The sequence below is a fragment of the Drosophila gunungcola genome, chromosome 3R (assembly GCF_025200985.1).
Source record: "Drosophila gunungcola strain Sukarami chromosome 3R, Dgunungcola_SK_2, whole genome shotgun sequence".
Lineage (NCBI taxonomy): Eukaryota > Metazoa > Arthropoda > Insecta > Diptera > Drosophilidae > Drosophila > Drosophila gunungcola.
In genome coordinates this window covers 24,974,022-24,995,872 of record NC_069139.1, presented here as the reverse complement: position 1 = coordinate 24,995,872, position 21,851 = coordinate 24,974,022, and the positions used below count along the sequence as shown (strand labels likewise).

Below are 21,851 nucleotides of genomic sequence, written 5' to 3'. Positions count from 1 at the left end.
TTTTAATTTAATATTTTCTTTTGTTGTTTCTTTGCGTCTGGATGGCCACATAGTGTCTGTGTGCGGCACTCTGTGTCCGTGAGCTGGAAATTACGTTTACTCAGGCGCCAGGCGCGCATATTTAAATACACACGTGTTTTATCGCTGCCATTAAATCATATTTTTATACTTTTACCTTTTCCACGGCAAGCTGCTGACGCCCCCCTCGCCGGCCCCCCCGCACGCCCACTTTTCGAGGCGTTGGCATTTCGGATTGTTTACATTTTGCACTTTCATGGCATAAACAAAGCCGGGGCGACGCTAAATATCGTGAAAAAAGGCGAGACATCCAGCAAACGCGATAGAAAGAGGCGATAATGCCGCTTCCATGAATCAGTCTAAATGGGATTGATAGCCCTAGTTCAAACTTTGAAAGACTCTCGTAGTGCCAGACGAGTTATCAAGAGCTATGGAGTGCACTTTGAGTGGCTTAGAAACAGCACCCTTCTGAATTGAATTTAATAGCGTTCCAAGCTGATTAGAGTTTGGATTGTACCGAGCGACATTACTTGTATATGTGTTTAAAATATAGAATTTGCCTAGAAGTTCGTAAAATCAGACCTTTAGACTTATTTTAGGATTTCATAAACACATTTTTGATGTTTTTTAATAAGTATTTTAGGCCAATCCATACATTTCTAGTGACATGGTATTTTAATTTAATAATGATAATATTTATCATTTGCTGGGAATGATTCAAAATATTATTTGAACCTATTAAGCTCATCAGATTTAAGTTTATTTCAATGGTATTTCTTATTTCCTTAGGACAAATAATTTTCGTGATTTCTTTAATCTTAGTTTTTGAATTTTACACCTTTCCATCCATTATCCAACCGACAACAACAAAGCTTTGGTTAGCAAATCTTAACCAGCTCCGCAACACGTGCGGCTGCTTAACCCTAAGATGCCCCCAGCTCCCCACGAACCCCCTTTTTCCAAACACCATCCATCTGCATCTCGAGATCTCTCGAGAGCAAACAATTTTGATTCCACATTTTTTAAACGTTTTCTTCTCTCCGCTTTGCTTGCATTTTCAGGTAAGATAAGATCTGATTTAACACAATACGGCGGCATATCAACAGACATGGGTAAGAAAATTTCCACTTTTCCACTTTTATTTCGTTACATTAATCGCTCTTAAGTTTACGAAGAATAGAGTATAGAGTGTAGCGTATAGAGCAGACCTACTAACATACCCTAGAAAACTAATCAGGTTGCGGTGTCGGTGACTTAGTACCCTAGCATACGTTAAGGTGGGTAAGTTTATGAACTCGGGGGGCGGAGCAGTGGGTGGGCCGGAAAAACCTGGGGGCCGCGTGTGGAAATGATTGATTCACTGTCCCATGATTACGCTCCGGCCAAAAGAGAGCTGGTCATGTTCGAGCTACTTGCTCCGCTGGCAATTAATATTAAACATGGCAATTCAATTGGCCAACAAATGCGGCCAACACGCACGTCGGAAGGGGGTGAAGGAGCGGGATCTGGGCCCGGTTGGATGCCTTGTTCAAGCGGCTCCCTTTTCCCTATGGTACCTCGTGCTATCAGCTTTTGTTCCCGCTGCCGATCGAGCAGCCGAATTGCGTGTTTCCCCCACATACCCTGCACTCTGGGTGCGAATGCTATTAATAAACAGCTTTGTAGATAAAAATATGAATTTTAAATAATTTTCTTCTCTTAAATATACATTTTTGAACTCAGCATAGGCATTACTCTTTTATTTCTGGCAAAAGGAAAAGTAATCAAACAATGAATATTGTAAGACGTAAAAATAAGTAAATACAAAAAGTATTTATAAATACTTCAAATTAGAAAGCTTGATATATTCTAACCCAAGCTGAACACAATTTTAAGAAATGGTTAAACCAATTTATTCAACTTTTGTAGATAAACACAAATTTTAAATAATTTCCGTTTTGAAACAAGCATTTTTAAAGAGCATAAAATTTGCGAAAGAAACAACGATTGAAAAACAACATGTATCTCTGAGATATATGGCAAGAAGTGGCTTTAAACAAAACTTTAAAATATTTCAATAAATTGTTTTACAACATGTATAAGTATTTCAGACTAAACTATTTAAAGACTAGATTTAATTTTTATATCCCAGTACTATAAGAGTGTTGTCCATTCGTCTAAGCCAGATCCGCTTACGATATTCGCTGACGAACGCGAACATCAAAGCCCCAGAGCCACTGAAGGCGTTTATTTCAGCCTGTTGTTTGGGACCTTTTGATGCGAGGTTATCAATCAGTCTTGTCTCGCGCAGCTACTTCTTAAAATCCAATTACACACGTGAACAAGGGAAAACCAGGGGACATGGGGATGGAGGGTCGGGAGGTAGGGAGGTAGGGCTCCCTCTGATCAGCGCGGGTATTCGCCTTTTTTTTTGCGGGGCAGGCCACTCAAATTACAGACATTGTTGGCGGGTGCATTGAGGCGAAAAATTGCCGGGCCAGCTAAGCCACCCAGATGCTCCGTAGTCAGCCACTTCGCTCCCACTTATTATTTATATTCAATTGATAATCTCGTGCAAATCGGTAGCTAAATGTTGGCACAGGCGCAACAAGTGGGCAGCTACTTGTGGATCTGCGATCAGCTATCCCAGATTCAAGATCCACGTTCAGTGCACGGAGAAAAATGTGGATAATTTCTTAGGGTGTACACTTAAAAAAAAAATATCGTTAAGTGCGTGATCCAACTACCTATTCTCGAAAGAGCACTAAAATGTTTCCTATCATTATAGATAGATATTTGTATATACAATCTGGGCACTAAAACATTAAAGATATAGGCTAAATGATATTAAAAATTTAAAAAAAATCAGCATAATAATTTAAAATATTTAACAGCAAAACTTTAAAAAATATTTAATTTAAAATTTAGAGAAAGAAACATTTTTATGATCGTAGCTTAAAGTTTATGTGCTACTTTTAACTGCCTATTTATCTGTGTTTTTTATAAGAAATCCTTAAAGAAAAGTTTAAATTTTACCCAATTATGTTCAGTTAGTAACCAGTTAAAAGCCATTTCTATTTCTTTCTGTGTGGCATCACTTTTGGCACTCGCAGATAAGCTGCGATAAGGCCGCTCCTCCTGGCTGTGGATTATGGCCAGCACTTAAGGGGCACTTTTTGGGGAGGGGTCTTTGGACCAAACGAACCAACTTTGGAACCACTCTCTTCCGGCTTCGCTGACATTGAACGCTGCGTTTGCGGACCGTGCCCGCAAGAGATAATTAAATAGCGGCCTTAATAGAATTAAATGCCTGTTTGCATTTCAAAATCCGCAACGTGCCAAAATGCAATGGCCAACGGGCTGACGCCCCCATCTCTTCATGTGAGTCCGTCCACCTGGCTGGCCGGCAAAAAATGTCAATTTGGACAAGTTTTGATAATTGCAGGTCCCCCTAGTTACCAAGTGTGTGTGTTTGTGTGTGTGAGTGCGAGTGTGTTGCTACTGTGCGGCGCGTTGCAGGTTGCAGGTTGCAGGTTGCATGTGGCCATGTTGCATGAAGCATGCTGCAGTTAATAATTATTGAAATGTGCGGCCTGCCAGGAGTTGTGCTATGCTCCTTGCGCTTCCTGCGCGGCTTCCTCCATGGGGATGTCCGTCTTTCTGTCCGCTTGTCCGTCCGTCAGTGGCTGCATGCTTCGTTACCTTTTAGCCTGGCCAAAAGGCTAACAATGCTTGCATTTTCCCACCTTTTTCACATAACTTTTTCTCCCTCTCCCCGGGCTTTGTTTTGTTTTCTGTTTTCTGTTTTCTGTTTTCAGTGTGTGTTTTGTCTGTTTTTTTTTTTGCCTTGTGTGTTTGCTTCTGGCAGGGTAAACAAGTCGGCCACTTGGCCAACTCGTTACTTCCCGCTAAAACTCTCCCCTCACAAGTCGATTGGCGATGTCGAAGTTGTTACCACTTTGGACGCGCGGTTCGGCCTCCGTCGGCCGGCACCCCTGTAATAAATTCATATTCAAATTGTTAATTGAATATTATTTGTTAAATTTGCAAGCATTAAATGTAAATGTCAGCGGCGGATGTCCGACGTAGGGGGCGTGGTCAGTTGGGGGCGAACCAGAGCTCCTTTTTTTGTATTTGCTCGTATAATTTCGCAATCCGCAGAGCCGGTGTTCGCTTTTAATTGAATTTATGCGATTTTAATAGGAGCATGATCGCCTGGGGGATATTTGCCTCTAGAGGAAGTACTCTCAAATTTGTTCTGTGTATTTATTAGATTTTTTTTGTGATATTAGAGTAAATAGACCCCAGAGAATAAGCAAAGGGTAATATACACATTCGAGAACAATTAAGCTGATGACATGTCTAATAAAAACCAAACATCATAAAAATCTTTTTAAATTTGTTTTATGAAGTCTATCTTCTGATTTCCTAAATTGGGTCGGTTGTTTTTTTAAACCCACTCTTTAAAACAGATCGAACCCAGAAAACAACCAAACTCGGTCACTGTTCCAACGACCTCAAAAATGGCCTGAAAATATTCGGAAACACCGCCCCCAAAAGTAAACAAAAAAAAACCCTCCCATGAGAGTTTTAAAATTTGCAAACGAATGACAAAAAAGCGGCAAAAAAAAGGAATTGTGCCAAATGCGACTGTGAGTATTGTGAATACTCAGGCTCTTGTTCGCTGGTCGTTGTCCTTGTCGCTGTGGCTCTGCAATTTCCATAATTCATATTCATAGACATTACACAATAACAGCCAGCACAGACGGAGAAAGGAGAAAGGGAGAAAGGGCGATAGGACGATAGAGAAAGAGACCGAGTCCAGACAAACAAACGACAGCACCTGCAATACGGACAAATGTCCGTCGTAGCACACCCAAAAAACAGACAATAAAAGAATGTGCAGAGTGCAAAAATTCCACATATGCTGAAAGCAAAAGAGACGCCAAGCTAGCAAAGTGTCGCAGCACGCTTATGCATAAATTATCCAAGAACCAAATGCCATAGAAGAATTCTTCCATTAATTTGATGAGCCTCAAATCACTGGAAAATTAGGGCAACACACATGAATCCGACAGATACTCATGATACTCCGCACATCCGCATTCGCAACGTGCCAGCAATTTGATTTTACACACTTCGAAATTATTAACTGGGGAGCACTTTGTGTGCGAGGCAAGTGTAAGTGTTGTACACTCTCCAACGGAGCAGAAACAGTTCATAAAATGGCAGCAGGGCACTTTCGTTTTTACCGTTGGCATTTGCAGCATCTGCAGTCGGAAAGGGCGATGGGTGATAAGTGGTGGGTGGTAGCAAGGACATCCTGGCATGTGTCGCCTGCGAGCCAATGGACGGACATCTGGCCCGGTCAGAACCGGACTGAGTGTTCCGGGGCAGATTTCAATTAATGAATTAGTAATTTCGGCTTCATTGCCGTAATGAACACTTCAGGGAGGTGGCAACGAGGTGGCAAAACGTGAGCTAGTTATTAGAAGCAAAACTCAGGTGTTGGGATAAAAGGGAAAAAAGAATAACAATTCAGATATAATTTTAAAAAAAGGAGATATAGATTTGTACAAGATTTTAAAAAAGTTAGAAAAAGTTGTACAGTTTTGTTAACTTTATGTTATTCAATATAAATGTTTACCGGGTCAATGTTGCATATTATTCACAATAGTTAAAGATCCCAAACTGAATATTATTCATAACATACAGAAGCTTAGTTTAAATATTTGTTTGAAAATTAATTCTTTACCCAAACTTTTATATCTTTTTTTTATGATATATTAAAAATGTATCTTCAACATATATTCTCAAAACTTTGAAACCTTTAAAACACATTTTCTCAATAACTTAGCAGACAGAACTCGCATTTTTGACAGCAAAAGTAAGCTGTAAGTAAAAATTACACATAACACCGTGTATTTATTTGTAAAGTCAATAAGCACTCTTCAAATAGCACAAAACACTTTAAACTCCTTTTAGCGACTGTGATTACAGGTCGCGACAAATGCCATTTGCAGTGGCGTAATTTACCATATCACTGAGCCATTAAAACGTACGTATCTGGGATCCACAGTGACCACAGTTTTGAATAGTAGTTTGTTTACCCGGCTACAGCTAATGAATGGTTGGAGTTGGAAAAATAGATAGTTTGTAGATGGGACCGCCTCTATGGGGAGTGGTAAGCAATGCGATATTTGCTCGCGATGAGCCACTGATTTTAAATATCCGGGAACCTGTCTTATCGCAGAATGCACATCCATATCTTTTAACCTGCTCTTTGGTTTCACTTTTATTCGACTTGCTCGCGATTCTGCTCGCTTTGCTGTAGGTATGCAATTAGTCAATTAATTTAAAAATTTATTAACCGCCAAAAACCAATTTGCTCCAGATCGGCAAAAACACACGAGAAACAAGAGAAACACAAAAGAGCGCGCAGCGAAGATCGCGAAATGCCGGCGGTAAACTGGCCTCGATCTTGGTCAAGATCACGGCTTCAAAAGCTGCAAGATCCGTTCGAGGCGTTGGTCAGCGGACAAATGAAGGGTTTAAAGGTTGCGGAACTTTCAGCGAGTTAGGGATTTGAAATCAAAGCCCCGAAAGGAGGAGATCCCCCTTCGAAATGTGGAAATGTAGTGCAGATAATTTATGGGTTCGGCGGCAGCGGAAGTGCGTGTGTATCTGGGAGATACGAATCGCAGCGGCTACCGATGGTTTTCTAGGTCAAAAAGCAGAGTCCGCGAAATAAATGACTTTTGTGCATGTCGCGGACTGCTTGCCGTCGGCTTGGCTTCAGGCCATAAATTTTGGTGTATTTGAAAAGCGTTTGTTGTCTTTCCCACTCACTCTCTTTGGGACTGGGATTCTCTCTTTCCACACCCGACTTATGATTAATAACGCTCGTTTGAGTTGAAAACCTGCTTTTGGCGGCCATTATGATCAGCTGATCGCGCAGACCCGAAAAAAGAAGCAAACGTCATGACACCGCAATGTCCGTCGGACAAATGAAATGAACCTGAAAGTGATCACTCATTGACACAAGTGACTGATCGACGATGGAAGCAAGTGCGGTGGTGTGCGTGTTTGAACCCATTTTGGAAATGCCATATGGCTGGAAAACTACAGTGATCTTCACCTGATGCTCAAAGATCACCGCTTGCTCACCGCACAGGTATGCGCACTCTCTCTCTTGCTCGGCTGGCTCCCTCTCTCTCTCTCGCTGGCTCCTCTCTTTCGCTCACCTGGTGATCGATCATCTTTTCGCTCAGCCGGTTTTTTTTTAACCACTGCTCTGGGAATTAATTTATGTGCTCTCGCTGGAATGAATCTCACCTTTATTCGAATTGGAACATTTCGGGCAACCGCAGACCGTTTACGATATTCGCAGCTGTTAATTGGACTTTGCAAAGGTGATATAATACTTCTGATCAGACAGCGGTTAGACAGGTTAAGAAGTTTGGTATACAAGCTAAGATCATATGAGACATTAGAGGCTCTCAGATAAGAGATTTGGTTGGATTTACCTGTACGGGATTAAGTCTTATAGATGCTAGCTATTGTAAGATATAATCGGTTATAAATTTATGAGCTTGAAGTTTTAAAACTTAATAAATTTAAGTTGGAAATACACAGAAAATTATTTATATCATATTGAAAACCTATTTACACATATTTCAAAATAATAATAAAAATAAAATAATTTCAATTTGAAATACAGAATGTTTCAAAGGCAATTAATTAGGCTTTCTAACTATTTCCAAATAAGTAAATGAAGCGTCCCTTAACAAGGCCCAATCCCAATCGAAATCAAAATCACGTTTACAAAATGTCGCCTGATTTCAGGGGAATTTTGAAGAGACTCAGACCCACCGCAGTGAAACCGAACCAGAATCGAGCGCTTCCCTGTAATCTGAATCGATGATCTATTAACGAGTGTCCATAAAAATTATGCAACTTTCCGTTGCGGCAACAAAATGGATGTGCACAACAACAGCAACGACAATTGAGCCAGAATGCCATTTCCTTTGTCAACTGGGGCCATAAATCTTGAGCATATTAACATGGACGTGCGATGAAAGTGCCAGCCAAATATGTCATTGTCAGTTGGGTTTTGGCCAGCAGGGGGATGGGATTGGATAGGTTTGGAGAGGCGACCATGAACGAGAATCAGACGCCTTTGCGGCTGCCGTAAGCGAGTGTATTGACACCTGACCAGCCCAAACAAACATTCGAACTAGAGGAGGGAAAAGAAAGTTAGGACCCGTGGGCCCTCAGATCGATAGAACAGGTAGATGGGTTCGGAAATACTTTCGGCCGTAAATCACCGATCCAAGCTGAGGCTGATAACTGGCCAAAAGTCGTATGCCAAGTATTTCGGGGCCTGTTTATCGCACTCGATGCATTTGGAATTGGTCAGAGTATTTTTCCGTATTTATGCGCAACTTTGTTGTGTTGCTGTGTCTGTGACACAAACACAAAACATGACCAAATTTTTGGGCGTGAGCTCGACGAGTGAGAAAGAGAGGGATAGAGGGCAACAGAGAGAGACAGCATAGTGACAGCGCCCATAAATCTCTGTAACATGACACTTTTGGCAATGGAAATAAAATATGGCATTCGGCGCACCAAAATGTCGCACCAGGCTCCCTTGATTATTGTTCTGTTCTTTTCTTTTCTTATTTTATTTATTTTTTTGGCAAAGTCCCTGGCATTTTGGCCCACTGTGCCATGCGACACTGGACGGATCGCGTACAGCATTCAGCTAATTACAAATGAAATTACAATGGTCAGATATCGCCCCTGCCCACCGCCATTGCGATCCGCTGAGCTGCTGTTATTGCTGCCGGCCAAGTGTCACTTGCCGCTGTCATTTTCGTTTCGTTTTCATGTGTCACTTGGCAGGCCCTCTCCCCCTCTCCCCCTGCCCCCATTACCCCCTTTGCCACCTTTTTACATCTTTTGGGCCCAGTCCTTGTCCTTGTAATAAAGCAAAACGGCTGCGCATGCGCGCAAGTCACTCAGCAACAATGCACTGCGAAAAATAGTACACAATCTTAAACAGACTATTGCCATCTATTAATGTTAGCCACCACATCATTTTAAATTCCATATAAGATAAGTCCATTTGGTTAAATCAAATGAGTGAAAAATGGTTAAAAAATAATTTTGTTTTTTAAGGACTACTGTCACAAATGAACATCTTTTTACTCTTACCCAAAAAAATATTATAAAAAGTCTCAATTTACAAATAATCGTTTATTGAAATATGTTGTATTATTTGTTTTTCGGTTCCTAGAGAAATGTATGGAAATTGTCACAAAAAACATTTAATTATATTTTTTTAAAATTAAAATATAAAATATATTATTAAATTGCTAATAAAGTTAACTGGTTCGGTATTAAATACTCTTGAACAATTTTGTGTATCACTTACATTATTAAAAATAAAATTATCAAAGAAGTACATTTTATTCTACTTAAAATGTTTATAATTTTTCTTATTACAACTTCAAATTTTTGAGTAAAATCATTCAGAAATCTCTAATAAATTTCATAATATGTTAAAATGTTGTTTAAATATAAAAGTCGGTTTGTTTAAATTTGTATTTTCCCAGTGCATGGTAAGCAACAACAACCGGGCAAAGTCGCTGCCTCTGTCAGATTTTGTGAGTGTCACTTGGGCTGCTTTGTTGCTGGTGCCCGGGTCTTGGCAACTCGGATCCCGAGCCAGACGCTTGGGTGTTATCTGTCCCGTCGACCGTCTTCAGTTTCGCTGCGGTTGCATCTCGGCGACCGGCTCTGGATCCGAATCTGTATCTGTAGCTGTATCTGTATCTGTATCTGAATTCCTGCAGAAACACGCGAAATGCGCGCCTCGGCGTATAAAACTGTTAACTAACTCAATTTTGTAGCTGTCAGTTGGCTAAGGGGGCTGCAGAGTTCAGCATGGGTTAATGAGTTGTTGTTGGCCGTTGCCGGCGTGCCGCTTACACATGTCACAACAAATTGCCAGCCGTTGAGGTTCGGCCTGCTCATAAACAAATCACTTGACCTGCAAGACGAAATTTCGCCAGCCAGAGTTTTGTGATGAATCCAGAGCGGGTATATAGGATTACAATTACAGGGATAGTGGAGCAGGTATTCCGCAGTATTCCGTTTTGGTGGCCGGAGCACGTGTTTGGAAAAGGTGGAGCGGACTCACGGATGCACGCCGCGCACATGTCTGTCACACAAATGTCACTTAGAGTTGCAAACGCCGCGGACGCTTAACAATTTCATAATTCGGTGAAGCATCGGAGGGGGTTCAGTGGAACACTTGACATTGGCCTGTGAGAACGGGGAATGCGAAAAGCGAGTCCGGATATTTAGTATTCGCCGCGCATTCGAGCAGCCAAGTGACCAACAAGAAGCGAGGATCTTTGCACAAAGAGAAAATGTACTCAATGGGATTTCAAAATCAACTATGCATTAGAATATGAGTGACTTTGACTTGAACCGAAATTTACTTTTCAATAATATCATTGAACACGGTTGTGCCGAATAGCAAGGATATTTAAATGTAATGCAATTGAGTTGATATTTTCAATTTGGCTGTAATTTACTTAACAGTTAACATTACTTTTTTTTAAATAGGAGTGTGGTATACTAAAATGTTTTATATTTTGATACAAATAATTTTTAATAATATCAGATGTTAAATTCAATAACAAAATGCATGCAAATTAAATTTTGTCCTGTGCAGTCTAACCCCTCATCACCCACCAAAATGTCTACAAAGGAAACAAAGTTGACAATTCAATCATTGTGGGGGCTTGGCCTCCAGGGGGCGCCACTGCAGCTGGAAGTGCCGGGCTTTTAATATATAGAAAATAGTTAGTTGTATGCACTACAACTGCTAGAGTTTCCCACTCCTCGCCGTTCTTTTGTTTGTTTGCGTCACTTGGCAGCTTATGGGGTGGGGAAATGAAAGGAAAATGGGTATGGTTATGGGGGAAAGGGAAAATGGAAAATGGAAAGGGGGGCACAACGTTGACAACGGCAACAATTGCAGCCACAACAGTAAAAAGGGGGACAAAAGGCGCACCACGCGGTAATTCTGCTCAGAAAGAGTTTTGCCCATGGTCTAGTGTGTGTGAGCCAACAAAACTTGGGGCCATAAATTTGCAACGGATCACATAAATCACATTCAAGTGAAGCTTAACACACGCGCCCAAGTAGAAGACACACACATACAAACACACACTCCAATGCCAGTTCGTTTATGCAAGGCTATGGCTTGGTGTGTGTGTGTGTGCAAAAAAAGACACTTTTTGTAAGTCGAGAAGGAGAGAAACCGTTGTAATGAGAACTAGCTGGGTGCAAAGTGTCCCCGAGGGGTCAGCAAAGGTCATTCCGAAATGCACATTTTCAAAGGTGTGTAGCTACCTTTTTTCCATACTCGGAAATTTCAGTATCTCCATAAAGTGGGAGCTTAAATTATATATTGTAGTTTAAAAACAGTTAAATTCAAAAGGATCTAAAATTAATAAAAATGTATTTCTAACATACATATTTTCGAATTTAGAGTTTTTACAAAAATATTTTTTAGTTAAGGATAAACTCCTGACAGTATGCAAAAAAAAAACAAATAAAACCTAACCCTTTTTATGGTCCCTACGTATAAATGGCTTCAATTGGTGTTATTTTTATTAAGTTAATTTATTAACCCCCAAATATTCCAACTATAAACATCAACAAAAAGGGTTTTCTACTCCGATTAGAATCCCTAAATGCCAAATTCCAATTCTCCATTAAGCAACATGTCCGAAATTCCCCTCAGGATGGTAAAACTTCCAAGCCAAATTAACTAAACGGTTAAAGCAACAATTGCAAATTGGCAACAAATTCACAGATCATAAAGTGCAGACGAGGTGGGACAACAATTCCAGCTGCACTTCGTCTGCAAACTCCGGTTCCCAGTTCTCAGTTCTTAGTTCTCAGTTCTCGGCACCCAGCATCATTTCATTTGAAGAACTTTGCCATTTGAACTTGACATTTAGCACACGGTTCGAGGGGACTTCTTTGCAAAACAATTGCGGGCCAAGCCGGCAGACAGAGTGGGGTAGATGCGGCGAGAAAGAGAGGGGAAATGCACTTTTGGCATTCCTCGACTGCCAGGGAATGCCATCACACAAACACACGAGCTCTCACACACTCACACACACATGTGCAGGCCAACGAAAGGACGAAAGGAAACAGTTGCAAGGGTGCGAAAGGGAGGCCCGAAGCCACCCCCTGCCGGCAGAAAGAGAGGCGCAGAGGGTGGACGAAAGAGAGGGCGAGTCCGGCTCAGACGGGCGGCCATTGCAGCACCTGTCGGCCATGCGGCTGAGTCGCGTGCTCGTCGCGTTATTTGCTTCCCGGATTTTGCGCCATTAACCCTCGTACCTTCCCCTTTTTACGATCCTCCCATACCCATACAGTACTGTATGTGCATGTGCATTTTAAAAGGCTAAAAAAAACACGATTGCATAATACATAATTGTAAAAGTAAAATGTTCCTTTAAAAACATTAAAAAAGTTTGAAAAAAATGTTGATTATACATCTTATTGAAAATTTAAAATCTTTAACAATTAGGCCGTATGTCAGAAGTAATTTTTAAATTAAGAGAAAATGCAATACTCCTTTGTGTACCCTTTAAAACTATCTTAAAATATCAAATTGATTTTTAAAATTAACTGATAATAGTGAGTAAATTCATATTGGAGGCCTTAGTACCCACATTTGGCTATAAAAAAGCCAACTTGTCAACGCAGGAACGTTCTTAGAGAGCGGGGAAAATGTGGATATCTCGTGGAGTTGCTTATAAATTAACCCATTGGACGAAATGAAAATATTGTCTGTTAATTGATCAATGTGTATGCAGCGAGAGTGCGGTTGCAGTTGCTGCGGCTGCTGTGCCATTTGGCATGTACTCGGATGTCGGGGTGTGCGTGGTGCAGCTAAAATTTAATTAGATTCCGCATTAGCTGCTGCACCAAATGTTCTGCGTTTAGGCTTTATCAGCCGCACACACAGTTACACACATGCCTCCAGCTAGCACACACCAGCGCACTTTGTGTCGTACATGCAAATTTATTGTTATTGAAATACAATTGCGAAATTAACTGTCAAAGTGTGCGACCCATCGTCAATGTACTCGCATGCCATATGTTTCCCTTTTGAGTGGGTGCGGGTTTTCGGGAATGCCACCCCTTTATGCAAAGCCAACTTATGGGTTAAAAAAAAGACTCAAACGGGGTACAACTATTTATACTTTTTTTGAGTATTAGTAAATACATTATTATGTCCCACTATTGATTTAAATATAATAAATTATATAAAGCAGCTGAAAAATAATTTCTTAGCTGTACATAAAATATTTTTTCAATAAATTTCTTTAAAAAAATTTGATTACCCTTAATTTTAAAAATAGCTCTATAGAACAATATGTTAAATAATAAAGAAGTTTAAAGCGCCGGGCTTAAAGATCTTGTTTTTTAAAGAAATATGCTTTGCTCTAATTTAAAATTTTAAAAATATTCTTACTTTAAAACTCACTCATTTTATGGATTTTTGCACCATCAGTGTATTTTTTTCGAATTAACATTGCTGTTAGACATGATGAATGGTTCTCTTATGCACTCGTAAGGGTTTTATTTTGAACTCGTTTCTTTGGCCAACACCAAAAGTTGCCAATACCCTAAATCAGTGGCCAAAACTCGCCACGCCCCGCACCCCTAAGCCATCTTAACCGTCCCTAAACCGCCCCCAAACCCCCGACTGTTTGCGCTAAACGAGCTTTGCATATTTACTGTACCAGCAGCAGACATTTTACGATATATTGAGAATTATTCGCAATATATTTTGCAACGGGCAACAGCAGCAGCAACAAGGACGACAAATGTTCCACCGACGGCGGCAGCAACAACAAGTGCAGTGTGTTCAGTGGAAATGCAGGCAGAGAAAGCTTCTAATTCCGGCACTGAAACCATAAGTCTTTGTCGCATTGTACACACACTCAGATACTCGCAAATACACTCGCAAATGAAAAGGATGGGGTTGTATGGGAGGTCCTGGCATTTCAGCAACTACTGTTGGGTTAAAAGGAGGTCCTAGGCCTGAAGTTGCGACGCCCATTACTTAGGTTCGATACACAAGTGTCGCCTATAAATTCGAAACTTATTTTTCTGTTTTCAAAGATTTTGTTTAATTTAGGTAAATTTGCATAAGATACAATTGCAGCCCACACTATTTTATAGGATCTGTAGAAGTCCCTGCTTTTGCAGTCTGTAAATTTGTGCGAAAATTGAGCCAAAGTTCAGAGGCAAAGAAAGAGGAGCAACAAACGACTCTTTTTTTTTGCACATTTTATTGCCCTGGCCTGGACTAAATTTGAATTCAGCTCAAATTGAAAGTTCACAACGCACATATACACTTGTAGCCAGATCCCCGGCAACACACACACCCAAATACACATATATATACGTACATACAGACGGGGAGACACACCGATATTTATGCGTTTTCGAATGCAGCTCAACTCAGCTTTAATTTAAATGGATTTCTCTGCCGGCAACCCTGGCAGACATATGGCAGCATTTGCAATTTGCAGTCCGAGGGGGGTTAAAAGGGGCCAAGGGGGAGCCTGAGGGGGGCCCAAATGGATGGGAGGTCGCACTCCCTGGATGGGCGACTCCACTGACTGTTGAGGATTGATTGTGCTTGTTGATATTTTGTCAAATAACGCAAATAAATACACAATTACACACTCAAGTGAATCCGTTGCGAGGACGGGGTGATTCCGGGGGTTCCGGCGACTTCTGGAGTCATGGGGTTAAACCGAGCATGGACGTGCTCTCTGTGTGTTATCCTCGTTTAAAGGATTTTCATTTGTTTAAATGTGCTTTATCGAAAATGGCCAAAAGGCCGCTGGCCATTGCTATTGTTGTTGTTTCAACTCCCGTCCCTTGTTGCCACGTGAAATTTATTCTCAGCGGACAGTGGTTACAAAAACAGTGGGCCAACTTAGAGGTTTTAGAAAAAAATATAAATTGTTTAACGGTGTTAAGACTCTCATATTTTGATTATATACAGCATTTATTTTTAAAGAAATAACCATATAAAATAAATCCTAAAAATTACTGAATACATTTGAATATGTTTTCTCTTATAAACAAATCAAAAAGTTATGTATTTAATAAACTAAGAGGTTAATTTTTAAAATTAAATATAATTTAAAAACCAGGGTGTTACATCCTTAAAATTGTTTCTAATTAATCCACTGTAAACCCAATAAACTATGTTATCTTTAATTTGCCCCACTGTCCCATCGACTTTTGACTTTGTCATTGTTTGTTTTTGCCTTTGGCGTTGTTTTTTGCTGGTGCTTTTTTCGGCGCACGCCCGTAAATTCCAATGTAAAATGTTGCATTTATCTTGTAAAAATAATAAATCCAGGCAAAGGGACTTTACTCTCTCACGCTTGGCAGCACATCCAGTAACAGATTGTGCCGCCCATCTAAGGGATGCAATCGAAAGGGTTCGAGATGGGATGAGATTGGGCTTGGGTTTGGGTTTGGGGTTGTGCTTCGGTTTGGGGATGGTCATTGTTAATGGCCGAATGGGTAAAGAGACGTAAATTTGGCTAATTTTATTAACCGTCAATACAGCAAAACAGAGGGAATAAACAGAGGGAAGTGGCGACAAAAAATTAGTCAACACTCGGCCATTAATTTAACTTATTTATTGTCTGGCGCGCATTTATTCCAATTCGAAAATCCCGAACTGCTGGCGCGATAAATTTGGTCGAATGTGAAAATTGTGCTGCTGCATTTTCACTGCACATGTCGCGGATTTTCATTATAAAATATTGCAGAGCGCGGAAACGGGTGACTGTCGCAAAAGAGTTGGCAATTTATTTTAAAATAAAAGTATCTAAAAGCATGACAAATAGTGTGAGATATGTTTTTGCGCACTGCACCAGGCCAGTCCCTTCCCCCCACTCTCCTCCTGCCATTACAAAAACCCCTCGATCCGGAGACATATGATGGGGCGCCGCTGATTTATTTGCATACAAACTCGCAGCAGACACAGCAAAAACAAAAAATTCCCTCGGCCTGATTCCTCCCCATGTTGGTTTTATTTCTTTTTTTAAGCTACGCCCATTTTTGACGCCAGCGGAGACGCGTCGATTGAGTTGGCTGCAGTTGCCAACATTCGTGGGGTGCGCAAAAGGGGGGTTTGAGGGGCTGTGGGATGCCGGCGCAGTTCATGAAATATCCATTCAAAATCAAAAATCAAAATGCCAGCGAACTACAAAGAAGGTGGAGTGTCGTTATGGCAGAGAACATATTTTTAAATGGGTTTCATGGCACCTAAAATGAATATTTTTTTAGCTGCAGCAAAAGTGACACAATGCTAATTCAGCAGAAATGGTATTACAGATTAATAAAAATCCGTTTTATTTGGTTAGCAAAACATTTTGCTATGAACAAGGTTTTAATTTTAAACAAAACACTTGAAATGCTAATAATAAATTAAAATTGATAGACATATGATATATAAATTGGTTGGTACATTTTTAAACATACTAATCAACTTAAAATGTATATTTGGAGAAGAGATAATTTGTAATTAGATTAATATTCTAATTTTCTTGAATTTTAAAAAGAAATTGAAGCAGCAAAAAATGTTTTCAACTGGTTTGAAATTACCTTTTTCCAAAAGAGCCCTACCCACTTTCTCATTCTACCGCTCAATTCATCATTTGGCAACACTTTGCCCAGCGCCAAGTTGCATTTAGTTGTTATTTATGCAAATTTTACATGCTTCAACTTTTCGCCAAGTGCGTCGTGTCGTTTTCGATTATTTAAAACTTTGTACGGAATTTACTAGATTGCGGGCGGGATTGGCGGGCGGGGAGATCTCCTTTTTAATGCGCACACCTGACGCGCTCCAACGTCTTCCGCCGGGAACACTTTTTCCTTGGGCCGGAGGATTAGGGTCTGCCCTCCGTGCATAATTTTGTGCGCTGCTGTTGAGGCAAATAAATTCTTGAGACGGCTAAAGTTATTAGATTAGCATTAGAGAACGCTAGGGAGATGGGACAACAGCCCCGGGCTGAGCTTAGAATTATGATTTACCTGGGGTTATTTACATGCGCATAAACGAAATACCCACAACAGCCTCAAATTGCGCAAATTTATGAAAAACTTAACTCACTGCTCAGCGAGTCATGTTGCCTTTATAGTTCCTCAAACAGGCGCGGCAATTTAAACATTATTATTTCTTAACTTTTACAACAAAAAGTGGAAATTTTCAGCAAAAAGGAGCAAGATAAGTTTGCCAAATCCCTACATTTCTATATATTTTGCACTAATAATGGTTAAATGTGTGCTTTTTGTTCGCTTAAGTATTGCGTGTCCTGTTGTTTTTTATTTCTACAAATTGTTTATTATTTTGAAACATATGATGCAAAATCATTTTATCACAGATGTATTTGTTATTTATTTCATTTATTTACTTCATAAACTTATTGGATTTTCTTATGCTTTAAAAATACGCATTGTGAGGCGATTTATAATTTTAAGTTACTTAAAAATATTAAGCTTATGATTTATGAATTTAACTTTTCGTTTCTAATGTATTATTAATTAGTTAATTATGTTTTTTATTTTTTTTTTTTACTAACATGTGAGGCACTATTAATACATCATGACCTCCAAAATTAAATGCCTTTTCTCTCTGTTTTTTTCCAGGTAAGAGATACTCAGAATCTCTTGCGGGCTCACTTCTACCAGACTGGCTAGGTAAGTCAACGTTTTGTTATATTTTTGTATACCCTTAGCTTATAGTTTTGCCTATGATTTATTTTGAATTTTTGTGAGAAAAACCCATTTTGAATTTTTCACATTTTTTATTCACTTTTTCGATATGCGTTGCAAAGCCATTTTTTGTTTTTATGGAAACGATCTGTTTTGATTTTGATTTTGAGAATGCCAAGTCCCGAAAACCCAAGACAAAAACATATTTTTCGAAAGCAACAGACACCCAAAACAAAACAAAACGAAACGAAACCCGCCCAGTCCAAATGTCCAGACATTTTCCAAAAACTCTCCAACACTCCAGATCCATTGAATCGAGCTTCTTTGAATTTTGCGTTGATTTTTGCGTTTGGTTGTTGTTGCTGTCGTTGGTGTTGCAACATCATCACATCACATCGCCATCATCCCGATCATCCCGTTTGTCTTCATTTCGTGTCAGTCAAGAGGAAGCGTCTCCTGCCAGAGTTCGAGAGGTAAAGCGAAATTTTCAAGTTCCTATAAATCTAGTAAGTTCTGTGTTGTGTGCATACCTCCATATCTCCAACTATACCCCTAGAACCTATTGTACATACATACCAACCTATCTGTAACTCAGTGTCTGTCATAGTTCAGCATGTGCATGCCTCCAAATAGGTGTTGGCCCAATAAGTTATGCAACTCTGTACATATAATATGTGAAATTATCAGCTCATAAAACTTGCCCAAAATAATTGCCAATTATTCAGTTTGTCAACTCTGGCCAACACACATTCACTCACATACACACACAAACAAACTCGACTGCCGAAAACACTGCACACACAGAGACACAATTTCCTTGCTCTTGGTGTGCAATTAAAAGCCACCCACCGCCCTGTGTGGAAAATCGGGGAAAAGTATCACTTGGCACGCAAAGAAAATCAGCGCGAAAATTGGTGATGCCTGGCTGCGAATTTTACAAAGCGTATCATTTTGTAAGCAGTTTTTCAGCAGGCTGCACTTGACAAGAATCGCCCCGGGACACGCCAGTCCAAGTGGCACTGTAGCGCAGTGGTACAGTGGTACAGTGGCACTTCCCCCGCACAGCCAATTAAACACACATTTAATTTACTTTGCCCGTTTAGGCACTCGAAAGGCTGTTAATTCCTGTTTTTAGTTATGTTAACCAAACACTCGACAGACAACGAAAACAACTCGACCAACCAGCAACCTCTGCATTTTCCTATATGTTTATGGACAATTTATTCAATCGCATAAATTACCAGCACAAACATAAACAAAACTTCCTTCCACCGAGTGCCATTTGCCAATCGTAATCAATTCCTGTCCATAAAAAAGGGACAGGACCCGGAGAGTCCTGTCGCCGACAGTGACAACAACAAGTACGGTTTCAAGGCGCTTTCTATATCCGTATAGCCACCCTACCCCACCCAACAAAACACACCCCACGCATAAATATTTATCTGAAATGTTGAAATCTTTAACTGCAGAAAACGTAAAATCCATTAGAAAATTAATAAAGTCTATGGCGGGAAATTTATTCCTGCGAATGCGGTTTTCCACTTCCTCCCTCTCCATTTTTCCGGCTCATTTTTTGTCATACAGAGAAAATTTGTGGCTGTTTTTTGAGAGGCCAAATGTATATTATGCCGACGCTAATAGAATAAAGTCCAATCGATTACAATAATGCTTCTTTGTCTGGATAATGTTTCTGTCTGAGGTTTGGTGGAAGGAGTCTCTGGAGCGGTTGTTGTCAGCCTTTTAAGGATAAAATCCATTAGACCAGTTCTACGCAGATGTTAGAAGGGATGGGTGAGAAGTATGTTTACGTTTGTAAATAGCAGGAAATAGTTGTAAAATTTTTAATTTATTGAGTGGTATAATAATACAAGAACTCATAAAACATAAAAATATTTAAATGAGTTTTATAAATAATACTAATTAAAATGATAAATCAAATGTTTCATTTGATTTAATAGTCAATCATTATTTTAGATATTTTCCAGCTTGTAATCTGGCTTAATAACCTAAATTCTAATTTGAAGCCGGATATTTAAAACAACTATGATATCGGCACATATTAATACCCCATTTATGTAAATACATTTTATTTAAATAATATATGAGGAAAGACGTTTTGGCGAGAATGTTGAACAATGTGTTTAAATACAATAACCCCTAATCTTGTTAAATTAATAGCCCCCACCTGCTTTGAATAAAATTCCCATACAAAATTCACAGCTAAGATCGATTATATTGTAGATTCTTCTAAGAGATACATTTTCATTCCCAATAACTAAGCAAATATACAAGATATGTACACGAGATATGTAAATTTTATCCAATCTCTGCGCCTTTTGATCGTTTTGTTGGCCAGATGTTTGCACACACTTTGGAGTTGGCTTCATTATCATTCGGGCGGGGTCTATTTATAGTCGGGGGGGAAACATGAATGGAGCAAATGTCTCGACGAGATCGACGCGTCGGCGCCCTCTTTTCCCCGCAGCGAAAGCAAATGGCACGCAATTCACAATAATAACATAATAATGTGCAATAAAGTATCTTAATTTGTTGAATTGTTGATAAACTTTGGCGCCACTTTGAGGATAAACACGAAGCGAAGCAATTGAAAAATTCTGGACCCCTATGAACTGTTCCATTTGGTAGCCGTTATTCCGAATAGATATTCGGCAGGTTGGAAATACTTTTGAGTTTGTTTCCCCATTCCAAGCACCCCATGACAATCTGAAAGTTCTCCCTTTGCCATTTCCGGCATTTCGATCCACTTTGTTCTATTGCAATTATCAGTTCGCTTGACTTCTGACATCGCCAGGTGAGCGGGGCAAGTAAACACTAAACACGGGGATGGGGATGGGGCGAATTCCAACTGCAACAAGTTGAATTATCTGCAAGTGGCCCACGTGCATGTGTGTATCTATGTGCGGACCTGGGCCAGTGTGAGTGCACTTCCCTATCTGGTCGTTGGCCGAGTCCTCTTAATTGCCCCTGCGAGACAGACTTGGCAAATTAGTTAATTGGCGGCCAGCTCACTTTGAACTGCGCCACGGCCACTGGTCGAGAATGTATCTCACAGATGCAAAGATACATGCCAAGGTATCTCAGAGATATTTCACTGCTGACTTCCCTTGTGAATTTATCACAGAAGTTCTGATAAGTAATCTCCCTTCATTTCTTAATTCATTTTATTTTGGTTAAAATTAATTAAAGAATCTTTAGTTATTACGAACTCGCCAAACACCCCTCGCTGACCAGGATCCATTCTCTTTGGATCAAATACAAAGTTTTGATATACACAATCAAATAACTGCGAAGCATTCTTTTGATAATGCCGCATTCTAACCATATTATTATTAGCACTTAATATACTTGTTTATATATTTAGGTATACCTACATGTATACTTTTCCCGACACCGGTTATTTTTACTTTGTTTACCCTGTTCTTTCATTGACTTCTGAGTCGTATCTTATATTCGAAAGTAATTACTGGTTATAGTCCAGCAATACTCTTATTAAAGAGGTTTTCTGATTCCGCTAAAATATTATTTACTTATTAATAATTTATAAATGTATTTCCGTATAAAAGAAAAAGACTTTCATTCAAATATCAATTTTAATCAGTTAATATAAGAGGAAATTAAAATTAAGAGATCAGAGACCTCAACTTCTAACTCAACTCCTAAAAATAATTCACTTTATTGCTTTTATACAGAAGTAAAAGTGAATCCCCAATTCGTTCTTGACCATTCAAGCCGACTCAATAATGTTAATTTAATTTTAATATTTTAGCGATTCAAAGCCGTTAAGCTTCGGATTAATGATTAATGGCCGCCGAATTGAAATAAATATTTTTGGAATTAACGACGGAGTTAATATTAGTATTCCGGGCGTCGGCTACTCGATTCGCACGCAATTAAAACACTCGCCCGTCAGGTGAACAGAAATAAAAAAAAAACCAAGTGGCAGCTCGACTTTTATCGATTTTCGGTGGCCATTAGATTTCGCACAG

At 39.7% G+C, this 21,851-nt stretch overlaps 1 protein-coding gene and 1 long non-coding RNA gene across 6 annotated transcripts in view; both read left to right on the top strand.

Moving 5' to 3' along the window:
* LOC128252746 (homeotic protein ultrabithorax) overlaps window positions 1-21,851 on the top strand; it is an 84,872-nt gene that overhangs the window by 9,489 nt on the left and 53,532 nt on the right. For 2 of the 4 annotated variants that reach the window (XM_052980746.1, XM_052980747.1), the window contains exons 2-3: window positions 1,080-1,130; window positions 17,779-17,829. The exons of 1 other annotated variant lie outside the window; for it this stretch is intronic. In XM_052980746.1, the coding sequence (XP_052836706.1) occupies window positions 1,080-1,130; window positions 17,779-17,829 (102 nt within the window). The remainder of the gene's footprint in view (window positions 1-1,079; window positions 1,131-17,778; window positions 17,830-21,851) is intronic. One more of the 4 variants, XM_052980748.1, reaches the window with a different exon arrangement.
* On the top strand, window positions 5,929-7,538 carry LOC128252747 (uncharacterized). Of its 2 annotated transcripts, XR_008267335.1 has the most exons (4): window positions 5,929-6,055; window positions 6,118-6,181; window positions 6,251-6,327; window positions 6,392-7,538. It is a non-coding gene; the product is annotated as an uncharacterized LOC128252747 (long non-coding RNA). The 2 variants fall into 2 exon arrangements; XR_008267334.1 differs by having other exon boundaries at window positions 6,251-7,538.